A 26,466-nucleotide genomic window follows, 5' to 3' on the forward strand; every position below is an offset into this window, starting at 1 on the left:
TAGTTAGTTTTGTGTTAGACTTGATGGGAGAACTGACTGACATACTGGGATACTGGAGTGGTCAATGATTGATAAACAAACAATCATTTTCCATCCTTTAAGGAAACTTTAAAAAGCAAAATCCCCATGACAAATTCAGACTTTTAGTACATAGATGACTAGAATAACAACATACAGAACATTATTGTTTATATTGATATTCCTCTACATATTGTGCTCAAGGCTATTCCAGCCCTGAGAAGCTCCCCACATAACATAGTGTGTGCGCATATTTCCTGGAAATCACACTCATTACAACCAACAGGCTCATTTGTAGTTCAAGACATTTCGTACACAAGGGGGCACCAAACATCCACCTCCAACTACCACACAATGCACAGTGAACAGTCCTGCAATTATTGTGCAATCCATCTCTGAATCCAACAGGTCAACAGCTGGGTCATAATGAACTGATGGGGGTCTTAAATTATTTAATGTCTGCACTGCAGCTGTGTTTGGTGTTGCCTCTGTTGTCACTTAGATTAAAGTGTGCATCAGAACCACAAACAGTTTTATTGCCAAGTAGGTTTGCACTTACAACCAATTTGTGTGAGTGCAAAAGTCAAGAAACATAATATAAAATAGAAAAAATTACAATAGAAAATATCTGTTTTTGTCAAAGTGGAAGAGCTGTATGGTTTTGTGCAGCAGTGTGCAAAATATTGACTAATAAACAAATGTTTACAGTATAAAGTACAAAAAATGCATGTGTAGGGAATAGGGATAGTAAAGCTGTGCATTAATGTAACACATGGCTGTGCATAACACCAATAATATCAATTTATACAGGTTCCTTTTCCAGTAATGAACATGAACAATTCTACTATGTCTAAAATATGCAGATTTGTGGTTTGGGCATCTAGTAAGGATGCCCCCTGGGCGCCTCCCTAGGGAAGTGTTCCAGGCACGTCCAGCTGGGAGGAGGCCTCGGGGAAGACCCAGGACTAGGTGTAGAGATTAGATCTCCACACTGGCCTGGGAACGCCTCAGGATCCCCCAGTTAGAGCTGGTTAATGTGGCCCAGGAAAGGGAAGTTTGGGGTCCCCTGCTAAAGCTGCTGCCCCTGTGACCCGACCCCGGATAAGCCGTTGGAGATGAGATGAGTAAGTGACAAATTGTGTATATAACATTGCAATAATTATATCCTGTAATATGATGCCTGGAGAATGTCACATTTCCTTGCAAATAATAAACTGTATCTTTAAAAAAAACAAAGATTCCTAAATGAACTGAAGGTGTCTACAGTAGGAGCTTTTGACAAAGACTTATTAAAATGCGTTTGAGCTTGGTTTTTCACCAAGTATTTTTGAGCAGAAGTCGCTGCCAGTTTCTTTTTATTGGATTTTTCAGTTTGGGATTTTTTGTCAACCCCCCATATGTGGAGAAGAAGCCATGTAGAAGCTGCCACATTCCTCTACAGTAATGTGAATGTCAAATCACACAGTCCTTGCAGCAGGGGCCACAGGAAAATCCCAGCGTACAACAGTATATAGTAAAAAATAATTTTATTGAAATATTTTACAAAAAAATACAAACTGTCACTTAAGCACAAATCCCACAGCATGTGTAAGGTCCATGAACACTGACAATAAATAGAATCATCACACAACACAAATGCAGCCTTGTTGGACATTAGAGAACAAATGAGAGAAAGTGAAAGCTAGAGACAACCAAATCCTGCTGAGCAGAGGCACTCGGGGCCCAGACACGTTTCCACAGTATACAAAAAGACACAGCATCCATAATTCAAAACATACAACTGAAGATTGAATGACTTGCATTGAGGACCAGTAATCTGAACACACTCAAACAACTCGGGCACACCGAATAGCTTTCCAAAGAAAACCGAGATACTAGTTTAAAATGGAGCTAAAACCTTTACCTCTAAACCCTAAAAGGGGGTCAAATACATTTAATCTCTTACAAAGAGAGAGCAAAAAAAGATGGTGACAATGTTGAGTTTCTCTAAACATCAGTCTGAATAAAACCTCGTCTTTTCCCAGATTATGGTACTCAAGTAGCTCTAAGAAAAACGCAGGTAATTCATATTCTTTTAGATATTTTCTATTTAATAAGGCTTCTGATTTATTTGTCTCTTTCTTGCATAGGGTTCCTGAATAATAAACCAAAACTGCAGGCTTAATACGCTGACTGTTAACACCACCCCCTGCCTCTTTCTTTGTCTCCTTTGCTAAAAATCAGGGACCTCCAGAGGCACAGTAGATCAAACTATCCCGTTGGTATTGCTGTGACAGAAATACAGGAGAGAGGGCGACACGAATGAACACTGCACATGTAAGAAAAATGAAAAATATAAATAAAACAAACCATAAAACATACTGGAGAACAATACATTTCCACATCAAAACCTTTGGAGAAAAAAAAGAATCTGTGGTTCATTATTACACACAGTGAACCGAGCCTAGAAGTAAATCACTAAACCACAAACATTATAATCCGTTTGGTATTGCATCTTCCTCTGCTAATGGAATATAAGTCAAATGCTTGGAGTTCACATGTGGTCCGAACAAGTGCAGACTTTGGTTTGGCAGCTGGATTTCTTTTTTGATAGTTTCTTCTTCTGATAGCCCTCGTTCAGTGTATAGCCATACATACGACTTGTGCTTGACAGCTCTGTACTAAATATCAAGTAAACCTCACCAGCAATAATAGTTACTATAAACCCAAAAGTTGGATTCAAAACAAAACAATTATCACTTTAAACAGCGGGTATATTAACTGATATTTCCGTGTGCTGCTTGCCAACCAGCTGTTACAAAGTATTCGTTCATGGACACTCCCAAAATAGTCATCGCCCTCACAAACAAAAACCTGCACAGCTGGTATAGCCTTGTTCACTTTCACACTTAGATTTGCCTTTGTTGCAGAGATGCTTTAGGGTACTTTTGGGTGTTGTCATGCCCGTTTTCCACATTAGACCTTATTTCAATGGGATACTTTTTTTTTTTACTATTGAGTCTATCTGGTCACCACAGTTTTCCTAAACTGTCTAGTCATATTAGGGCAGTTTGAAGGCAAGTGGAAAACTCATGTTTCAAGCAATTATATTGCCAGTGTGCAGCTGCGAGAATGAGCAAAAACCTTGTTCATGCTTCACATTAGAGCAGTAATCAAACACTATTGCTGGCAGTGCCTGGTGGTATGAATATGACAGACATCATTCAGATAATCTGGATCAAGTCATGTTATAAAATACTGTAACTCTCTATAGGGAACCATCAGAAAACATACAGGAGTATGCAGTAAGCAGGACTAAAACCCATATTTGAATATCCACATGACATGAAAAGGCAAAAAAAAACCTTGTATCTACAGAGAATAAAAACAATAAAAACTTAAAAGTGTTTGATAAATAAAACCAACTGCAATAGTTTCTGTAAAATTATGCAGACTAACTGTTGTTCAGTCTGTATTAAGATGCATCTTAAAAGATATTCATGTCCAATAAGAACATGTCCTCATGGTGTACGGGGGCCAAGGAACTCTGAGCCCCGTTCCACCTGCTATTAGCATGCATCCTGGCTACATGAGATGGGTGGAATTCAGGTCACATGCCGGACCAGCACTTTGTTTTAAACTGCAAACCAGCCTTAATCCTTGCATCATCACTGCAACCATGAGAACGGACGCCATGACAACCCAGCCCTTAATGCTGATCTAAAGCAGCTCAAACAACTCAACGTCGCCAGAGTGTCGTAAAAGTCACTCAATATACATGAAGGCTTTTTCAGCCTCGCTGCAGCCAGCACCGGAGTCTTTGTCTAGTGGAGACAGGAGCCCCACCTGGCAGTTCACTCCACAGGGCCGCTGCTGCTGCTGGCCTTGACCCCAGCCCTGCTAATGTTCAGCCAGGGCAGCTTGGCACAGTTCTTAAAGAGCTGCTCAATGGCGATGTGACGCACGTGCAGCTCTGACGCCAATGAGTCTTTTTCCTGCACAGCCACAGTCAGCTCCTCGAAGACCTCTGTGGAGAGAGAGAAGAGCAACAAAAGGGGAGTCAGTTGCTTCATTCACACACAAGATCAACTTATACACAGATAAACAAGTGAGATAAAGAAAATCCAATACTGAAGGAGCAGAGAGCAAAGACAACATGTCAGAAAATACATCTGCTAAAGATATCCCCACAAAACAAACCATCTAACTAACATCTTAAGTCAAAGATGGCAGAGGTATGCAGCTGAGGAACACTAATCTAAATAAGTGTATGGACATGAAGACATCTCTTATAGTACATAGTAATGTAGATCAGACAAAATCGTAGTCCTTGCTCCTAAATAATATTAGGAGAAATAACTGACCTGTTCTGAGTACAGTAATTAAATATGTGGAACTGACTGCTGACACATTCACTCATGTCATTTCCCTCTTGACACTGGCCAGAGACAACATTGGCATCACTCAAAATAGAAGATGAAAATATCAAGAATGTTTCATGATGATTGAGGTGTTTCTTTAAAAAGGAATGTGCCAAAACGCTCACAATGGTGTTCTATTATGGCCCTGCTGCCTCAGCCTTCCCATGGTCTAGTGGGTAGGACAATAGTGAGGTAAAAATGCAACCAACAGGCCTAACTGATAAAGAATGGAGTGGACAGACAGGCACGGTATGCATGAACGAGCACTACATCGGCAAATACACTCATCAAATAAGCCATCGAGACAATTTTTCTCGTGTAACAACTATAAACGGAGAAATCCCGGAGAGTGACTATCGGTCGCTAACAGCCAAATGTGGCTAACACTGATTAACTCGGGGCAGCACGATGAACGCATTAAAACTGTTTTTTTAACCACTAATTCTGCTCAAAATAACAGCAAACCTCTGCAGCAGCATGAGAAGAGTCCCTACACAGAAAACAAAGCACCAACAACGTACTTAGTGAACCCAGAGTTTATTAAAAGAGTGTTTTAAAGATTTACCTACTGGCCCCTGTACCAGCTCCTCTCATAGTGAAGTCCATTCAAGTCAATTACCAAAGTCAATCCAAAAAAGAAGGAGCCCAGTGATGCTTTGGTTAATGTGTAGGGACTCTTCTCATGCTGCTGCAGAGGTTTGCTGTTGTCATGAGCAGCATTAGTGGTTAAAAAAGCCATTTAAATGTGTTCACCGTGCTGCCCCGAGCTAATCACTGTTAGCTGCATTCAGCTGTTAGCGACTGTTCAGGGATTTCTCTGTTAATAGTTGTTACATGAGAAAAATTGCTGAAAAAGACCCTGGGATGATTTTACACCAGAATTTCAATTTAACACAGAATGCCAGTAAAAAATACGTACTCTGAATCTGCATAAGGAGTTGGGCGTTCAGCTGATGGAGTTCGTCCACATTCATTTTAGTCACTAAAAGAAAAAAACAGTTGACATTGGAGAGTGTAGAAGCACTGAATGTCATACTAAATGTTCACAGAAGCAGATTGTCTGTTCTTCAGACACATTCATAATACAGTTTAAAGTTGTTAAATGACTGATGATCTTCTTGCCATCCCTCATTTCAAATGTCAATATAGCCGATCTCACAGCACAGCTGATGACATTAACATGTGTTCTGGTTTATTTTGTGTGACACAGCTTCCACAGCTTGGAAATGAGTGCTGGTCAACATAGTATTAATGAGCCACAATCAGATTTCATTCCCGTTCTATTGTCTCAAAATAAAAACAGAAACTGATATGTTAATAAGAACAACTATACAGGGAATTTGGCTGCACTGAAACACAGTATAGGTGATCACAGTTTCCTATTCAATAGCAGGTTCAACATATTGAAGATATGCAATATCATGAAGATATTCAGGTAAAGTGTTGAGGAGCTTATAGAGAAATGCAAAGAGCTGAGTACCAACTGTATATATGTGAAATGTGTGTCATCATTAAAAGCACAGAATGTTCATGAGGGACCTATACAACACTCTCTCACATTCCTGCAGTCTGTAGCCCTAAGCAGCTTTAGAGAGAGACAAGAGACATGAGACAGCCAAGGGCAGGCTGTATCTCGAGGTTATAGGAAAATTAACTTTTCTCTGGAGATCATAGGAAAGAGGAGGCTGAAGGACAGACAGAGAAAGAATATATTTTCTGTTCTTGTGTAACTGTTTTCTCTGCTGTCTTAATACATGCTTAGAGGTTTGAGAAATCGCAGAGATTACACTGAATGTTGAAGCTAAGATGGAGAGAAGAGGCAGAGAGTGCATCTGTCGACATACTGTCAACATCATTCAACCTTCAAACACAGAACAAAATGAAATGTGCTCACATTCATCTCTGCTGTGGCCTTGGTGTCTGCGCTGGGTCTGTCCTGACAACTGCTTCCGGCTGTGCAGACCTTTCCTGCCCTCACTGGACCAAACATCAGATTGTGACTCCTGCAGCAGCCCCAGCTCCTCCACTGTTTGGCACTCCAACATCCCCATGGTGTAATCAGGCAGCCCTGTTGCTTTGCCCGTGTCCCAGCAGGGCGTGTAGCGTGGAACTTGGGCATCCGACTGGGGCAGCAGCTTGCGGTCACTCTGCTGGCTGTAACAAAGGAGCTTGGCCCCTCGTCTGCTGGGGCCGTTGGAGGAGACAGAGTCTTTGTTCTGGGCATACTGGATGATGCGGCTCAGCTTCTGGCTCAAGGCCAGCTTCATGCCCTCGTAGGCACTTCGGGAGACCTTGGAACGTGACAGCTTCTGGTTGGCGATGAGGTGGCATTTCTCAAAACAGTCTCTGTGGCCACGCAAGGACTTTGAGTGCAACAGGGTAGCAGAGGAGACGCCTGCATTCACACAGACATAAAGTAATGAGTCAACAGGTACAATTCAACAATGGTACAGCCTCACACACTAAATTGTCAATGTTATGAGTGCAAAAATATAGTGAACTCCAAGATGCAGAGCTCCTAAACAATAAAAAAATATATTAAATATATAATATATAAAATCTATATTAATATATTAAATAGTTTACAAGAAATAACCCATTGAACACACCACCGCAAATAAAAGTAAACCAGTATGAAAGCAAGCTAAAACTGTCAGGTTGACCTACCACGATCTCTCTGTGAAAGCTGCTTAGTATGCAGTGGATTAGCCAGGAGAGCGTTAAGATAGCAGGGTAATAGATTAACCCAGCCTCATGCAAAATATGAAGCATATTTGGATTTTGTTTTTACTGGGCAATAGAAGGTGGCACGTGAATTTCAATATACCTGTATTTGTCAAACAAGAAAGACAAAACACAGTCTCATTAATGATGGTGTGTGAAAACATACCCAACACCAAAGTATCCATATGAGCCAGTTTCAACCTGGACCCCAGACACAAAACAATCTCTCATCGAATAGGAAGCGTGGGCTGATATTCTATGGGGGAAAAAATGTATGCTTCCTGGCTCCAGTCAAAACAGGTCACATTGTAACCATTTTAGCAACGTAGTAAGTGTACCAAAAGTAAAATAACCTCTCAGGAAAATGGGCCAGAGCTTGATAAACAAAGGGAAGCTGAAGGTGAAAGAGAACAAAAACTGTGTGTGTGTGTGTGTGTGTGTGTGTGTGTGTGTGTGTGTGTGTGTGTGTGTGTGTGTGTGTGTGTGTGTGTGTGTGTGTGTGTGTGTGTAAGAGATAGCAGATGTGGCGGAGATGGCCTTCTTCTCGCAGCCTGCATTTCTCAGCACACAGACGTACGTGTTGGAGCCCGAGGTGAGGAGATTAGTCGCTGTTGTCCATATAGATTTAAGAGCTCGGGTTGGGTAGCTTTACCTTGCATGTCTCTCAGCGCTTCACCAGCAGACAGATGAGCACAGGAAACCACAGGACATTACCACCACATTACAAAAGGTACAAACATACACAGATACCTCAGGTTTAGTCTGTAGGACCACACACACACACACTTGTGCACAGGGTTGTGACAGCCTGTTCCAATAGGGTCAATAACTGACAACCTGTTGCTGACCGGTCCGACAAGAAAGCGCCAAAGGAATAAATGAGATCTTTGTTGCAGCCTCTAAGATTTCGACTAGCAATTTAATGAAAACAAACAATACTTTGCGCGATTATTTTTTTGACTTATTCAGGCCAAAATATGAATAAAACAAAAGCATTTAAGTCTTGTGAATGTGTGTGCCAACTAAAAAAAACTTTATTTCAAGACTGGCTGTAGGAAAGGAACTTGTCTAACTGGTTGGTAAGAAAACAGAACAGAACTGCAATTGACTTCGGCAGGTTGGAGGGAACAGCAGTGGTTACAAAAAGCACTACTTCCTTTAAGCATCACACTAGCAGACTTGCTAATGTTGTGTGAAGAGCAGACATTATATATGCTGACTGAAGTGTTACTCTTTCAAGTGTATGCCAATCTTTTAAAACACAGTATGTTGACAGAAGGAATGAAGAAAAAAATCTTTAAGCACCAATTTGTTGAAAGGACAATTGTCTTGTATCTCTTGTGCCATTACCTTTCATGTCTTTTGAAAGCTTGCTGTATGCCTGCAGGATGAAAGCAAATAGACTGGAGTATTGATACCTCAATGCTTTTTAATACCACACGTTTCAAAATGATACAATATCCACATTTGTTAGTATTTTAAGTGCCGAAGCTATACAAAAACGCAGGTCTACAATCAGATTTTCAACCCAAGGCTGCACAGATGAAACAACAGGGCAGAAAATCAATTCTGTGTTTTGGTATGTGTTCAGTGACTTTTTTTCTGAACCAGCACTGTGCACAGGTTGTTAAATATAAAAGTGAAAATGGGAAAGAAATGATCCCATTTTGTGTGCCAAGGACTTTCTTTGTAGTTGCTGTGGTATTGAATATCGTTTTTTATGCTAGTATTGTATAAAGCTTCAAATTCTGGTATCGGGAAAGTGGGACAGTCAGCATATCTTACATGCTTCAATACATAGGAAGATCATTTAGACCATAACCACAATGGCAGGCTAGGGCAGTATGGAGGGGTGGTTGTAGCCAATTCAGTGGTCTGTCCAGTCTGTTTACAGACTAGTGGTAGGCCTACGGACTAGTCTGTCGGTGGTCGGTACCCCCGCCGTTTGGTGGTCGGGACCAGCCGATGGTGGTATTGTTTTTGTTGAGACAAATAAAGTGAACATAATAGTTTCAAGGGAAATTATATAGATCCAGTTATACACTGACTATTTACATGCATCTACACAAATACTGTGATGTGAAAACAAAACAGCAATCTTCAAATGATATTCCCTAATAATACTATATCAGATTATGCGCTTCTAAGGGAACTAGAAGGTATGTGTGAGAATACTGCCTCCAGGTGCTTTACTAATAACTGCAGCAGCTCTCGGTCTATCAAGCAGCCATGTTATAATCCGATCAGTGTTGGTCTTGTGGACTACCACAAAAACACCCTGACTACCACTTGCCTAGCAGAAAAATCATTGGCGCACAACCAGGCCAGCGCACCACTAGCCAAAGACCTCACTCCAGCTAAGCAGCTTAGCACTACTGTCTTTCATGGCTGCACACATGAGCACAGGCACACACACACAGTCTATTCACAGGAGGTGAATCGACATTGTTCAGCCGTGACAGCTAGGGACATTAAGCACAACAACAGTGACGACCCACAGCCTGTTTTTTTCCTGCTCTCTTGTAAGGAATGAGCCAAGGTTAGTCATTCAGTGAAACGACTCACAGAGACACAGACACATGCTTCTGTCTGATGTAAAATATAAACAGTCTTATTCAAAGTTTTCAAATGTTAATCAGTTTTTCCAGAAAGCAAATATAAATAATTACACACCACTGGAATCAGGAGAGCAGCAGTGCATCAAATCAGAAATCAAGCGGTCCAGGGTTTTAAAACAAGAAATACAACTCCTGATGTAAAAAAGAAAACAATAACTATGATTACAAGTTGCATGTAAATATGTTTTATATACAAATGTATTGAAGGTTATATTACATGTGTACTGAAACCAAACATTTTGGTACGACGAAAAAAAGATTAGAAGCTGGTGGAGCAGCACCAAAACTAAGAGGAAGAATGATGCCTGTTACTTTACTATCGAGAATTATCCAACGTAACCATGGGATCGCTCCCAATGCGATGGTAAAATAATCCTCAGGCTGCAGAGAAAGATAACATCCTTCTGTTTGATCTAGTCCTGCTCTCTATTTAGTGGCTTTGGTTTTACCCTGATTAAACTCAGACTTCCACTCTGCAGACTTGGTCTTGTGGTTGCCCCAGAGATCTCTCCCTTAATTTCCAATGCATAGGATTGTAACCTTTATGCACGTTTTATACAGACGCATTCTGTCCTGCCTGGTTACGGTTTTGCTCTGAGCTGAGCAAGGACGCTCAAGCCTTGACACACTTAAGAGGAGACGAATGGTTGAGAGCGGGTATTGGGATATGTGGGACAGAGGTCATCGTTGGGAAGGAGTCAAACACAGCTGCATAGTACAGTTTACAAGAATGTGTTGTCAGCAGCTGCATAGGCCAACTTGGACACCAACACAGTGCTCACATGAACTTAATTCACCTGTTAACCACCACACAGACTTTCCCCAACAGTACAGGCCGCTAACATTACACAGTTGCAAGAAACCACACATCAAACTGAAACAATAGCTATTCCACCTGCTTCAGCCTGGAAGGCACCTGAACATTACCGAGCCAACAGTTATGAGACGCTGCCCCTCACACGTATAGCAACTTATTTCTGTCAACATAGTGATTTTCAGATGAACAGCACAGAGTTGACTGAACGGCAGACTTGTATTGCTAATAAACACAAAGTTACATGTGACAGTAACCAAAACAGGAATAGTATGGACATCCATCAATCCGCTCATATATGACTTTCACAATTTACACAGAAAACTTAAAAGTCAGCTTTGGGTGAAGCTGAATGTAATTTGGTTGGAGAAAGAGACACAGGCCCCACATACTGTAAATGTGTAGTCATTTCTCACACTCATACTCAATTTGACACGTAGTCATAAAATATCAAACGTGGTTTGGAATGAGCCATTAGTAATCCTTAAACACCACACACAGTATATGAAAATTCTAACCAACTGATCTTTGATGTGTATATTTGATGTTTCATATAAATACTGTAGCTACAGAGCTTTCTATTAATATGCGCTGATTTCCCAGGGTCTCTTTTTTCATTGATAGTTTTTTGGGGTCTTTGCCTTTATGATAGTATGGCTGAAGATCGTCAGGAAAAGGGGGCGAGAGAGCAGGGGTGACATGCAGCAAAGGGCTTCAGGTTGGAGCCGAACCCAGGTTGCTGCGGCGAGGCCTTTCAACCTCTTTATGGCGCGCCTGGTAGCTCAGTGGTGGAGCAGGCGCCCCCAGTGTCTCATCTGATGTACTAAATTAGTAGACATATTAATATAATGAAAGATATAATTGATCTAAAAATGTAATTATAATAAATCAAGCTAATCCTTTCATGTCATTATTAATACCGGTACTTACAATGGCAATCATTTTTTATGGATTGTAAGTAAAACATCCCAGCCACTATTGGGAACAAAATGATGTATTCAGTGTTTCAATAGAAATGGAAGAGTTTTAGTGCTCTTGGCACATCATGAACTTGTGCTCTGGTAAAGCCCAACTGGCAGCTACTTCAGATTCTGTGTTTAACTGTGTTCAGTACAGTCAGTGACAATTATTATTATTATAATATTTAGGTAGATGATGAGGTGATGTAAGCTGTATTTTCTTAAAGTCATATTTAAGTTATGAAGACATTGTTGTGAGTAAACATTCACAAGTTAGAAAACTGTCGTGACCTTGTTTAAGAGTTCCAGGCTGGTATATTAATGTGGAAAAAAAATACCCAGTATAAGAAGTCACAATCTACTGCCAGTTGCATTTGTCCACTGCTTGTTTTCGTCTGCCACACATTAAACCAGAAACATAACTTGCTTATTCATTAAGGCTACCCTGTCCTTACCTTGTGTGTCCTGCAGGGTAGATACCATTAAACCTTTGGTAAATTTTAGTGTAACTGAGAAATGGTTACCTTTGCTGTGGCTGACATTTACATCCTCACTCCAAAGTGTCAGAAGATATCTTTAGTAGTAGCTGCTCACATTCAGTGGTTTAGATCATGTGATGAGTTGGTTTGAAGCTTCACAAATATGAGAATTTAAAAAAAAATCAACTGGGACTAATGAAGAGAATATACTTTGAAAAAGAGGCTGTTTATTCAAACCAATGATTCAAGCCCATTATACATACAGCATAATGTACAGTTAATTTAAGGGGGTCTGAATACTTTCTTTACCCACTGTATATAAGCGGGGGCATGCAGTAGGTTCAGAAAATCTCTGGATCCCAACTGTGTTAAAACATACAAATACCACAGGCAGCAACATAATTAGGCCTCTCTACATCCAAGGGTGAAGAGTTCACCCACAATGAAAGAGCTGTTTATAGCAGCTACAATAGCTCCTGTAGAGCAGCAACTAGAATCAGCACTAACTACATCATTCCAGCCTCTCCCTGTTGGAATTTTTCTCACTCCATACCCAGCTGGTAACGCTACCAGGCCTCTGAAAAAAAAATCAGTTTGAATTATGTAAGCAGATAAAGGATTAAAGGTGCTGGGCCTTAGCTCAACCTGGCAGCTCAGCGCACATCTTGTCTGACAAGGAGCCAGAGAAGACCAAAAGACTGTGGGAGGCTGAAGGTCACAATGCTCAGTGTAGGATCTCTCAGGTGTTTACACTGCACAGCTCGTCACATCCAATAAGGCCAGTTCAAAGAGACCTTTCTGTCTTGAATTATGCTACACTGAGAAATCAGATCCTAACAGTCAAAACTGATGAGTATACACTCACCGGCCAGTTTATCAGGTGCACCTGGTGCTTAATAGTGTGTCAGTGTGGTCTTCTGCTGCTGTTCCCTCTCTGCTAGAATGTAGCTGGTGGTGTGTGTTCACAGATGCTCTCCTGCATTCCTCTGTTGGAACCAGTGGATATTTGAGTTACTGTTGCCTTTCTATCAGCTCCAACCAGTCTGGCCGTTCTCCTCTGACCTCTGGCTAAAACAAGGCATTTGCGCCCACAGAACTGCTGCTTACTGGATCTTTCCTCTTTTTGGGACCATTCTCTGTAAACCCTAGAGATGGTTGTGCGTGAAAATCCCAGTAGATCATCAGTTTGTGAAATACTCAGAGCGGCCCGTCTGGCACCAACAACCATGCCACGTTCAAAGTCACTTCATCACCTTTTTCTCCGTTCTGATGCTCTCTTTGAACTGCAGCACATCCTCTTCACCATGTCTACATGCCTAAATGCACGAGCATGAGTTGCTGCCATGTGATTGGCTGATTAGAAATTTGCATTAACGAGCAGTTGGACAAGTGCACCTAATAAAGTGGATATGTTACTTTTTGTGGTGTGAATGCTTCACTCAAATATTACATTAATATGACTTTTATATCAGGTATTGTAATATATGGTTGCAAACTAACTACCTACTCTAATTTGAACGACCTATCTGACAATCAATAAAAAATGCATAAATATTGTGCATATTGTGATGATTACTGAACTACTACGGTACCTGCAAGCCTTGGCTGGATGAATGGACGGTCTGGCTTTCTTGGCTACCTTACAGTGCCACTGTCTTATCATCTTTGGCATCACAGGCATTATAGAGGTTGGGTTTGGTGTCAGGTTACCCGAAGCAGTAATAAAGAAGCCATGATTATGAAAATTCCTCTGAAATACACAAATTCCATTAGCTTGAAACAGCAGCATGACTCCCACGGAAGATTAGCAATGACTAGAGACTGGCTGAACTGGCTCTTGATTGCTCTCTGCTGTACTGTGTTGACGCTCAAGGCTGTGTAACCATGTGTAGTATACAGCTCAGATGGTGCAGTAAGGAAAAAAAGAAAATAAAGGTCTGAGAGTAAGAAAAGCCCGGTTAGGCAGAGGTTCAGCGATATATAAATAGACACAACTTCTATTCGGTATTCTCTGATGGAACCAGCACACATAGGCCAAAGCGGTTTCCTCGGGAAACAACCACTTAGAGCTACAACAAAGGCTGCACTTCCTGAATATTCATCCTGCATCGAACTGTGCTAGACGTTTTACCACAAACAGCCTTCACATACAGTATACTTCTGCACCTAGTGGTACAGTGGGCTGTGGCTTTGCTGATAAATAACTCAACATAAGCACATGTCTCCAAGCCCATACATAATCCATTGGATTCTGAAAATGGCAAATTGTTTTCTTATTAGTGGATCTTGTTTGTGTTTAAGTTGATGTACTGTACTGCCTCACTTACAACGGTGAATACTGTGTTTATCTGCAGCCGACGTTTAAACAGACAGGTCTGAGCACCCCCATGAAATGCAATCCTCCAAGCAGAGCTTAGGGTGGTTTGTGGGTGGAAATGACTTCAAGAAGTACAGTATGCAGCATGTCCCACAACCCTTTGTTTACCTTTACATTAAACAAACCTTTTTGACAATCATGTGATGGCTCATTGACACAGTACCAATAGGTTTAAAAGTGGGAATATATTTATACCTTTACACCTGGAACAAATGTTTCTCAAGTATTTTCAGCAAGCCTACAATTCTAACTGTGTGCGTCCTCTAGAAGGCACTTCTTTTTGTACACCTATCAATGAAGAAATAGAGCATTGTAGACATTCTTTAGGGAGATGAACGTTTTCCTAAATAACTGTAATAAATTTACTTGATAACGTTGTTCAAACTCAGTTCATGTGGAGACCCGTAAATATAGAGGGCCTTTATGTAGAGCCATGATTTGTACATCGCAATATACTCTTGGTATATTCTTTATAAAAAATAAGCAATTCTGCATATATTGCTTCTACTAAATATTCAAAACCAGCATATATCAAGAAGGCAATGAATATTCAACAGCAGCAATGCACCCTTGATATAGTACGATATGGCTTAGAACAGAATGGGACTGGTAGGGTGTGTTAGTGTGTGAAAGGAGAGCTGGAGACCATTTTCTTTCTTTTTTACACTATCTGCCTGTGTGGACTTGTTATTTTCTCCTTCTTCTGCAGGATAGCACGAAAGCAAAAGGTTGGCGTGGCCATTAAGTCTCCACGAGCAGTCAGCAGGCTCACAGCCTTGCCATCAGCCATGCCTAAAGTAGCCACATGCAGACTGGCAAGCTCCCCTCCCACCCATGAAATGCTCAGCTGCATCAGAAACACGTGCTTGTCTGCAAACCCTCTTCTCCCCCATACCCAATAGTTGCATAACAGCCACCTTATTGCCACACACAGGCTCCATCTAAACCTGTAGCCCTAGAAGCACACAATGGTGTGACACAACCAGTACCTAGGGTGCCTCAGTTTTGTCTAAACAATGCAAAGCATAGGGGACACACAGTTGACTTTTTCCTACCTGAACAGAGCGTGCTCGCTGAAACATTAAAATGAAGCAAACAAGGACAACCAAACTGAGTCAGACAAGCAACCCCTGTCCTGTGGAATGTCGATAGATAAATAAACATATTCGTCAAATGTCGGGTTATCCCTTTAAAGACATTCAGTAACCCATAACATCCAAATAGGATGCTAGTGTGCTACAAAGGAAAAGTATAAAAGGCAACCCTTAAACCATATTTAGTTTTCAAACATTCAACAGTATACACAGCATCCATCTGGGGAGAAACATGTAAACAAATTAAACTAAGTAGTACTCGGCTGTCCACCCCCACTTGCGTAGTTTAGGGGTAATATTCGCTCAATCATCGTAATTTGACATCCATGTTAAGCAGCTGACGAGAACTTGCTTTTTCCATTTTAGAAATATCAGTAAACTGAGATCAGTAGTTTCAAATGTTGAACTTGAGATGCTTATACATGCCTTATACATCTCATCTCGTATCGACTACTGTGATGCACTTTACTCCTCACTTAGTGTCCGCTTTAGGCCGTCTTCAGACAAGGCTAGTCACTAGGACAAACAGAAGGTCTCACATTTACCCCGTTCTCAAATCTCTTCACTGGCTCTGTGATGCATACAGGATCCAGTCTAAGATTCTCACGCTTACTCACAGAGCATTGCATGATCTGGCTCCTGCATATGTGAGCTACTTCACCCATGTTCCTCAGCTCACTCTCTCAGATCAAATATGTTAAATTTACTGTCTCTCCCATGCACCCACCTTAAAACCCAGGGTTGATTGCGCTTTTGAATCTGTAGCACCTAAATTATGGAACGCTCTGCCTGCACCCTGGGGTCTCTGTGGATTGTTTTAAAAATCAGATAAAGACATATCTGTTTAGACAGGCATTTAGTTGGCCTGTATGCAGCAGGTCAACTAGACGTCTAGGTCTTAATTGTCTTTTTCCTGATGTATTGAGTTTTACTGCCCTGTATGTTGTTGTATGCCCTTGTAAAGCACTTGGTGACTTTTGCCTGTGAAAAGCGCTTAATAAATAAACTTTACTTACTCACTATGTGCTACAAATCAAACATCTACTAAGACTGTTGGTTTTCAATAAGTAGAAAGTCTGATATCATCAGATTTATTTAGGCTTTTGACATTATTGTATGTATTGGACATCCAGACAAGCCCAGGCTGCATATTTCTGCCATTTTTAAATTACTTTTTTGCTAAATGAGGATTAATGAGCTTGCAAGCACACACTAACACAACTTTAAGTCAGGTACTGTTCTAACAATGCTTGTATGAGACTGTGGCTGAAGACTCTTTTACTGCATAAAAGAATTGGAGCGATTAATCAGCAGCCCCAGACTCAGTTCCCTTATACCATAACAGAATAGACCTATAAATCATTCACGCATATGCATTTTCCCCCGCTGTCAATAGAATGATATACCATTCTGAGAGCTCTTAGTCAGCTATACTGCACTGTTTTGTGTGGTACACAATCATACTGTGCAGAGATCACACACACACACACAGTTGAAAAGAGTCTTTGTGGATCTATGAGACGAGTGCCAAATGAGAGGCATATCTAATCCCTTTTCATTTCTCATTCTTCTTCAAATAGGCCACTCATTAATTAAGAGATGAAAAAAAACTTCAAACGCATGCTCTTGAGTTAGAGTGGCAGATCAAACAGGAGAATCACAGTGGCCTGCTTTAGGGAGGGCTTTGGTCCTACAGGCCCATTACCCCTTCATAATATATCTCCTACAAGCCCATTACCCCTTCATATACCTTAGGGTCTACTCACACTTACCATCCGTACTGTGCCCAAGCATGATTCACAGGCTTAAGCGCCGTGTACTTCCCGTCAGCGGCCCGGTTGAGAGAGGTGGGCTTCAGCACGGCTCAATTGCACATGTACAGGCATGAGCATGCAGACAGGCATGAGCATGCACACATGCATGGCGGCGGTCCTGGGGACTATTTTTATACGACTGTTTACCGCGATGGACATTTAAAAATATGCTTCCGAATGGTGATCTGAAGCTGCAGATTTGGTCAGATGAAATCATATAAAAACAGTTGGAGAAAACGGAAACTCTGAGGGGTGATGACGTATTAAGCAATCGCACTGTGGCCCGGATTTTTTGAAGTGTGTTCAGGAGAAAGGTATGGAGAGGTCTCGCTGTCGTTAAAAATAACAAGATAACTTTTAAATTCTTTAAGGATTGCATACTTTAACCTGCAGGCTGCTTTGAAACAGCTAGTACTGAGGGACGCGTTTTCCTGTAACTGCACAACTTTTGTACCGTTTTGGCCAACCATCCACACGGAGGCGGGTTTTGTATGCCTGAAAACGGTATCTTCTGAAACCGGGTCCCAGAGTGGGTAGATCTGAAAATGCCCCCCTTGCGTTGTCGTCTGGACAGTGAAGCCACATACTTTGTTAAACGATTACGTCATCTCCCAAACTCTCGACCCTGTAGCCTTCTACCTCTTACCCCGCGGTGTCACATACCAACGGTAATAGTGTCTGCACAGCGCTGCTGCGTAAGGGAGATAGGGGGAAGAGATGGACCTCCGCAGCCATAGAGTTGGGTTACTCTGAGCTGCATGCATGGGAATTATTTAGGCCGAAGATATATTTCTTTTTCCTTTTTCCCTGATGGTCTGAATAAGTGCTGATGGTCGCTAAAATTGTTTCTAGTTGCTTTTTCTAAATAAAGTTTCTACGAAGGTCTGAAAAAGTTGCTAAATCTAGTGAGAAAGTGACTGCCATGAGTGCTTCGGGACAGGGGAAGGAGCTGTAGTCAGCACCCGCTGCTCGTTAAGGATAATAACCACAAAAGTCTCCAATAAACACCAAACAAAAAAAAACACCAGAAACAGTCGCTAGATTTGCCTCTAAAATGAGATGAAGATTTGAAAAGTCGTCAGATTTTGCGAGAAAGTTGCTGCTGTTGGTACAACACATTTCGGTCTCTTCTTCTCCGCTGTCGGTGTATTTCTGTGGCCAGTTACAGCACCACATATAGGCCTGGCATGTGTACTACAGCGTCTTGATTCGGTTTCAGTGGTTTTGTATGGGTGGGAGACAAATTTATGTTAGCTGTATGTGAAGAGGCCTTCAACATCACTTTGTTTGCCCTTCACTTTAGTACGCAAACAAGCAATAGTCCCACCCAATCCCATTCCTTACCTTCAATGCTGAGTTCAAAGCAGACATGGCAGAAAGACATGGTCCCCGTTTCTGTCTCTAGCTTGCAGACACTGCAGATATTATCATCATTCAGATCAATATTCACAAACTGCTCCTCTTCATCCATTGTGCTCCTGGAAAAAAAAAAACAGTGAAAGAGAGCACATGACTGGATACCAGGAGCTGGCAAAACCACATGCTATCTTGCTAATTAGGTCACATTTTCTAATAAACATTCAAAATGCCAGTTGGGGGTGGGGGTGGGGGGGGTGTTCACATTTTTTTGGTAGAGAATACAGTAAGAGAGGCAGTGATCTTATTTGCATGTTTTTCATCAGTGATATCATCAACAAATGGCCACACAAACGGATAAAATGGTACAGCTAATTGCTGACACAGCTGAACAGGACAGTCTCTCTGTTATAACACATGGGCCAACATGTTATTGGATCCTGTGGTGTTAAACACAATGATCTCTATTGGAGTAAATCTGTGTCATAAGATTTTGAAATTGAATATGCCATTGAACTTCTAGCACCGAACATTTATGCATTGAAATGATGCATCTAAATGTTTTGACTCTGAATGTAACTGTATTTTTCAATGTTCACAAATTCAACGTTAAAGAATCCAACGGTAATAAATTCAATGTTAAAATTCAGTATACCCAATTCTGATGCAAAATAAAATGTATACAATTCAATGTTAAAAATTCAAAATAAGAAAATTGTGGCTGGCCTAATTCCATCACATAATATGGCTATATAAACCCAATAACATATGATCCACCATGCTTTCATGCTACACTGGTTAGTTTCTGATTCAAAGGGAAGTTTAAGGTCAGAGTCAGTCAAAGTGAACTCTGCCTCCAGCAGCAGACTGTCTGTTACTGTCATCAGTGGGAACGTTATACCCACACTAGCAGCGGAAGCTGTGCTCGGCCTCTCTCGTCACTTTCACAAAAATTGCATACATTGTTTTTGCATTTTGAAATCCGCCATTGAATTTTTTTTTTGCCTTGAATTTTTAAAGTTGATTTTTTTAACCTTGGATATCTTAACATTGTATTCTTTAACATTGAATTGTATACATTTTATATATGAATTTGGTCTATTGAAAATTCTGACATTGAAATTTTTAACATTACATTTTTTACGATTCAATTTTTTAACGTTGAATTCTTCTACATTGAATTTGCTAACAGTGAAAAAGAAAGAGTTCAGAACGTTCAGATACATCATTTCAATGCATAAATTATTCAGTGCTAGAAATTCAATGGATTTTTAACTTTAAATATCCAATGACAGATTGACTTCCATACATCACAGCAAACAACAATCCAAACATTAGCAGTCATATCTTAAAATAACCGTTATCTCAATGGGAACAGAAGATGCATTGTAAGATGGGACTCACATTTATAATTGGTAAGTATCTTCATTCTGGGTTTACAGTATGTGAACTACCCAGAGCCCAAGACTAGCACATATCCAAAACTACCTGGGAAAGACATTTGGTTGGCTGCGTAACATCCTTAACAGCTTGAACTGTCAGAAAGCAGAAGGACCATAAGCTTAGATAAAAAAAATAAACATGTACACTAGAGTAGCATTCCCTACAAAACCTTTAGTAATATTAGTGTCAGTGTACCCTAGCAGTGTCTGTATCATTGATTTGTGTAACCCCAAATCAGAATATCCAAAGCTGTACCTATGGTCATGTCAGGACGCTATGATGCTGCCCGGACCCAGCCAGCATTACACTGTGGACATTCAACGGTGTTCCAGAAGAATAACGTTAGCCTGTAATGGTAAGTGTACCTATGGTCTTTGTCACTCTCTGTCCATCTGTCAGTCTTTTCTCTCTCCTTTTCTTCCTCCCCAACCGGTGCAGACAGATGTCCGTCCTCCACATAGCTGGGTCTGTCTGACGTTCCTGTCTGTTATAGGGAAGGTTTTCGTTGCCACCGTACTCTACGGGGGAATTGTTGGGTCTATGTAAATCATAAATAAGTCATAGAGTGTGGTCTATACCTACTCTGTAAAGTGTCCTGAGATAACTTTTGTTATGATTTGGCACTGTAAATAAAATTGAATTGAACTGAATTGTACAGAACTGTAGTCAGAATTCATTTAATTACATCTGAGAAACTAGGGACTCTAGTAAGTTTAATGGTCCTCTTGAAAACTCAACTTTAACTAATAAGGGCATCCAAGGCTGCTGACCTCCAACTGAGGACAAAGCTTAGCCACAAAATGAAAAGCACATTTAAACAAAGACATTGTTTATGTGCAACTACGGTAGGTTTCAAAAACAAAAACACCCTGGTCTAGGGACTTGCCACAAATAATAATAATAACAGTTAAGGATGCTACAGGTCATGAGCTTCAGTTCTGAGTCATATTGAGAGCTAGACTGCAGCTGTTTATGTGAACATGAAACCCTTGAAGTGTGAGGCAGCACAGCTACACAACATTGGACAGACTTCTTCAAGTGTACACGGGGTTTATATTAACCGTACCTGCGAGTTTTCAGTGCTCAAAATCAAAGAAACCCATGTCAGGACGCTATGATGCTGCCCGGACTCAGCCAGCTTGTGGACATACAACGGTGTTCCAGAAGAATAACGTTCGCCCGTAACAGCAGTAAGGAGCTCGGATTTCATCTGAACTTTTCACTCGGTTAGATTCACACACAGTTAACCGTGGCCAGAACGTATTTGTCTCCGGCTCAGCAGTTGAAATGCTTTAATGCCTGTGTGACTATAGCTCGGCTCGGGGCAGATTGCAATAACCCGAGTGTCTGTATACAGACCGTTAAACAAATGCTTGCTAACAAGAAGTGAAGCTAGCAGCGCGCTCACATCCTCCAGAGTAACGTTCCTCTGCTCTGGCTGATTCGTGACCGTTATCTGGCGCCGTTGAACTGCGAGCTGTCCAACAGCACGAACGCGCCGCCAGCATTTCAAGACACCACTTTTGAGAAACTCACCGTTATTTCGAAGAGTTTCCGTAGACAACTACCCCCGTTGTGCGGACCCCTCGGTTCTCCTTTGCCACAACAGTGAGCTCACAAACATCAGCGCGTCACGGCAAATCCAGAGACGATAGGAACCTCTCTCCCCTCTCAGCGGAATGACCCACTAGTTTATTCGAGGGGGGGGCATCCATCTGTACTTTGATTACCGACGACTTTGCCCCTAGTTAAAACACAAACAGCATGAATTCGTTTTCCTTACATGTAAAAAAACATAATTGCGTCTTGCAAATCGATTTGTTACATTGCAAAAGCCGCCTCTGACAGCACTAGTCGTGAACACCCCCCCGCGTTTGAATCAAGGTAAGTCTCCCTGGCGTCATCAAAACATTTCCACATCAGAAAGAGGGTTTGTTGGCAGAACTACTGTATGTAGGTTAACTGACTTTGTATAACTTTACTAAGAAATAAATAGAAAATAATGATAGTAAAGCATTTTCCCTCGTTGAATACTGCGTATTCCTGTATTTCAGATTACATCATCGACGTACTCTGTTTCTATTCTCCTTTACATGAAGTCACACGTGGGAAATTCCCGCAAAAAAAAACGTTAGGAACAGCTATTAATAGCTTTAGAAGTTATTTGAGCCATTATTATTTGGGAATAACTTACTTAACGGACACTCTTTATAGTTGTTTGGCTGATTGATGCAGGTCCGGATCTACGCACAGGTGGTCACTTTAGGCACGTGCCACTACTTTTAGGGGGGCCCAGATAAAAAAAATATAAATGATCTACATTATGGTAATATTTTAAAATATGTTCAACATTAAAGGATTTATATGTAGAATCTTCATTAAAAGCTATATTTTTAAAAGAATAACACACCCACCGGGTGTTTTAAGGGGTACAGAATGTAATTTTTGCTTTTCCATAAAAAATATACTTAGTCTGAATTAATATTTAAAAACATTTTTTAAAGGGTTTGATAATGACTTTCTGTTAGGTTCTGTTTACATTGTACCAGCCAGTAGAGGCCGGCATTGCAGGTTGCCAGGGTTGTCTGTTGTTGGGTGCAGCTACTGTAGGCTGGCACTGGGTGAAATGGAATTTGCCAATCCTGCAGCTGCTTATTTGACCCTGCAGCTGAGTGAGCGGAGACGGGCAAAAACCAGAGTCAATATAGGCCAAGAATTCACTCCATGGAAGTGAAGGCCCTGCTCCTGAAGGCTCTGCTCCTGAAGGCTCTGCTCCTCCTGAAGGCTCTGCTCCTGAAAGCTCTGCTCCTCCTGAAGGCTCTGCTCCTGAAGGCTCTGCTCTTCCTGAAGGCTCTGCTCCTGAAGGCTCTGCTCCTGAAAGCTCTGCTCCTCCTGAACGCTCTGCTCCTGAAGGCTCTGCTCCTCCTGAAGGCTCTGCTCCTGTAGGCTCTGCTCCTGAAGGCTCTGCTCCTCCTGAAGGCTCTGCTCCTGAAGGCTCTGCTCCTGAAAGCTCTGCTCCTCCTGAAGGCTCTGCTCCTGAAGGCTCTGCTCCTGAAAGCTCTGCTCCTCCTGAAGGCTCTGCTCCTCCTGAAGGCTCTGCTCCTGAAGGCTCTGCTCCTCCTGAAGGCTCTGCTCCTGAAGGCTCTGCTCCTGAAGGCTCTGCTCCTGAAGGCTCTGCTCCTGAAAGCTCTGCTCCTCCTGAAGGCTCTGCTCCTCCTGAAGGCTCTGCTGCTGAAGGCTCTGCTCCTGAAGGCTCTGTTTCTGAAGGCTCTGTTCCTGAAGGCTCTGCTCCTCCTGAAGGCTCTGCTGCTGAAGGCTCTGCTCCTGAAGGCTCTGTTTCTGAAGGCTCTGCTCCTGAAGGCTCTGCTCCTGAAGGCTCTGCTCCTCCTGAAGGCTCTGCTCCTGAAGGCTCTGCTCCTGAAGGCTCTGCTCCTGAAGGCTCTGCTCCTGAAGGCTCTGTTTCTGAAGGCTCTGCTCCTGAAGGCTCTGCTCCTGAAGGCTCTGTTTCTGAAGGCTCTGCTCCTGAAGGCTCTGTTTCTGAAGGCTCTGCTCCTGAAGGCTCTGCTCCTGAAGGCTCTGCTCCTCCTGAATGCTCTGCTCCTGAAGGCTCTGTTTCTGAAGGCTCTGCTCCTGAAGGCTCTGCTCCTAAATGCTCTGCTCCTGAAGGCTCTGCTCCTGATGGCTCTGCGGCAAAGGCAGGTGATTTTAGCCACAATGTTATAGCAGTAGAGCAGCAGTTTGTGGCTTGTAGCCCTGTTCTGTCTGTCTGTCTACACATCTCTTTAAGCCCTACAGACAGCCAAGCAATAGTGATGTGACGTTTTTGTGAATGATCTGGTTCTTTTGAACGGATCTTCGGTATGAATGAAGGAACCAAGTCGTACTTTCTAGATCTCATTAGATCCACATCGCTGGGTCCATGCTTGCATGAGCGCTTTGTGACAGTTCCTCCTGCGTCTGTGACAACAGCAGCAGCAGCATCAACAGAGGGCTGCAGGAGGCACAGACATCTGTTACACCGAAAACACACCACACACGCTTTTATTGACACATTTATCCAACATGTACTGTATGACAGACAATGCTTGATCAATATTTGCAGATAAACAGTAACCCCTGCCCCTTAAAAAGAAATATTTGCTGCTCTTTTGAATGGCTCTCAGAAAGGTACGGAGCCATGAGATCCAGCTCCCATCAAAGACCTGCCATTCAAAAACAACAACAAACACATACATTCACAAATACAGTAGCACAAGCCCTGTATGCTTACCTTTGTCACAGCTGCTGGGGTGTGTGACTGCATTTCTAAAGGATTTATTTTTTCTAATTACAAACAGCAACAGCTAGAACTGGAACACCAACACCATCACTTGTGGTGATGTAGGTTTGGCTGTATAGCAGTCACAAACTTTCCCCTGGATGTTACAACTACTTTGTCTAATGCTGGCTATTAAAAGTCAAATGTAATTCTCAAAGGGTTAAAATGTCAGTAGACCTCAATTCAGGGCCACAACAGTACAGCTTAGGCAACCTTGTCAGAGGCTGTGATCCATCCACTGATAATCTATTCTGAGTCTGCAGCTATGGGCCCACATGACACCACATATGAAACAAGGCTCTGATATCTTCAACTGACTGTTCATTTGGATCTTATCATAAACAACAAGATGACCTTTTCTAATATTGCACGAGGGAGGAGTCCATTTGGGCCATGAATAAATTTAAAAGGAAATGCCTCTGCGTAATCATAGTATTTTACTGAATGGCCATGCATTTCTTTCAGCTACTGTGCTGTTCTGCATAGCCCTGAGGAACTGTCATTTAAATTATATAGCCATAGCCTCAGTAATGACAGCCTACTGCTACGACATTATACATGTGTCAGTGGTATTTCATTCAGATTGTCTGCTCAGTTCCTCCTGTGAGTGTCATGAGCTGTTGTATTTTAGGATGATAGGTGATATTGTCAAATAAGGGCACACTACATCTTAGTGTATGCCAGACTGCCAGCATTATGCAATCACCACACCCCACCTCTTTGGCATAAAGTGCAGAGCAGTACTCTGAATGATGATTACCTCATTAAATAATCATTTTTTACCATGACAACCACTCATGATGAACCACTGATGGTGATCATTGGAAACAGTTTTTTGTAAGTACATTGAAGAAGGTCATTATAATGTGAATTACTGTGGAATGTGACTCAGTAATGATCCTCTATAGGAGTTTACAAGTTTACTTTGTGAGAGTTTGTTTGTGCCATCTCCTGGTCTAAGAGCAGTAGTACAACCACCACCAACACTTCCCTTTTCTGTTAAAGCTGCATGAAAGCAAAGATCCATTACACTGATCATATGCCTACAATAAACCTGGCCATCAACAAAAGCTTGCAGAAAGTTAATGAAATTGCTCTCTCAATATACTGTCTCAACTCCGACATTATAAAAAAAACTTCCTATGAAGATAAATAGTTGCACTTTATAGCTGTATCCTACAGGTTACACACGATTTTGGCTATCACATCTGCCCCCTACATTTCCTGGAGCAGAGGGTAGAAACACAGCCAATAGGTAGCTTACGTGTTTACTGTATCTGTTTAGTCAAGGGGAAGTTTGTGTGGCAGCTTGGCACAGTCAGCTATGCAGCCATCATCATTGCGAAGGTAAATCACACAAACACCAGCACAGTCTTAGTTATGCAGAATTGTGCTGTTATTAAAAAAATATTTCTTATAAAGCTAATGCTAATAAGCTCTACTACCACCCAAATAAGCAGACAACATCATATGATGTAATACTGCTTCTATAAGACTTCATTTGCAATTATGAAAAATTTATTACAGTGCTGGAATCAAGGGTGCCAAGACTGATGTCATCTAGAAGCAGCTCCGGACACGTCCCAGAGCTGCTCCGTGAGCTCACAGGAGGGACACGTGTTGACACAGTGGCAGTACACTGGTTACTGTTTGGTGACTACTTCACACATGCTTTCCCCTTCAGTGTGGACTTTCACCTTCACACACTCACTGATTATGTTCTCAGACTCAACCTTTCCAGGAACCTACCCCCACTAATGTACTTTGATTAGACAAACAATTTAGGTAACCTAGTAAAAAGCCAAATTTAACATTTGAGGGACTATCAAAAAATAGCTCTTATTGACCATGAGGTGTTTAAATCCGGTTGTCAGTTCTGTAATGTCTACATAACATCATTAATATAAAAACATGCTTTCCTCTTCTTAATCAACTTAAAGCTACGCCTCATTTCTATCAGCTGTCCACCTGTGATCTGATCACAGGACGGTAATAAAACCAGGGGAAGACAAACAGGCCCGTTGAATTTAACTCTGTGACATTTCAATGTTG

At 41.7% G+C, this 26,466-nt stretch overlaps 1 protein-coding gene across 1 annotated transcript; it reads right to left on the reverse strand.

Annotated features, from left to right (window-relative positions):
• Positions 1 to 1,599: 1,599 nt before the first annotated feature.
• On the reverse strand, positions 1,600 to 21,727 carry cUnh21orf91 (chromosome Un C21orf91 homolog). The gene is made up of 5 exons (XM_083926384.1): positions 21,633 to 21,727; positions 18,642 to 18,775; positions 6,313 to 6,813; positions 5,338 to 5,400; positions 1,600 to 4,024 (listed from the first exon to the last, which is right to left on the reverse strand). The coding sequence occupies exons 2-5, from the start codon at positions 18,766 to 18,768 to the stop codon at positions 3,852 to 3,854; spliced, it is 864 nt and encodes a 287-aa protein (XP_083782510.1). The 5' UTR covers positions 18,769 to 18,775; positions 21,633 to 21,727; the 3' UTR covers positions 1,600 to 3,851.
• Positions 21,728 to 26,466: the final 4,739 nt, after the last annotated feature.

The sequence above is a fragment of the Echiichthys vipera genome, assembly GCF_963691815.1.
Source record: "Echiichthys vipera genome assembly, chromosome: 14".
Lineage (NCBI taxonomy): Eukaryota > Metazoa > Chordata > Actinopteri > Perciformes > Trachinidae > Echiichthys > Echiichthys vipera.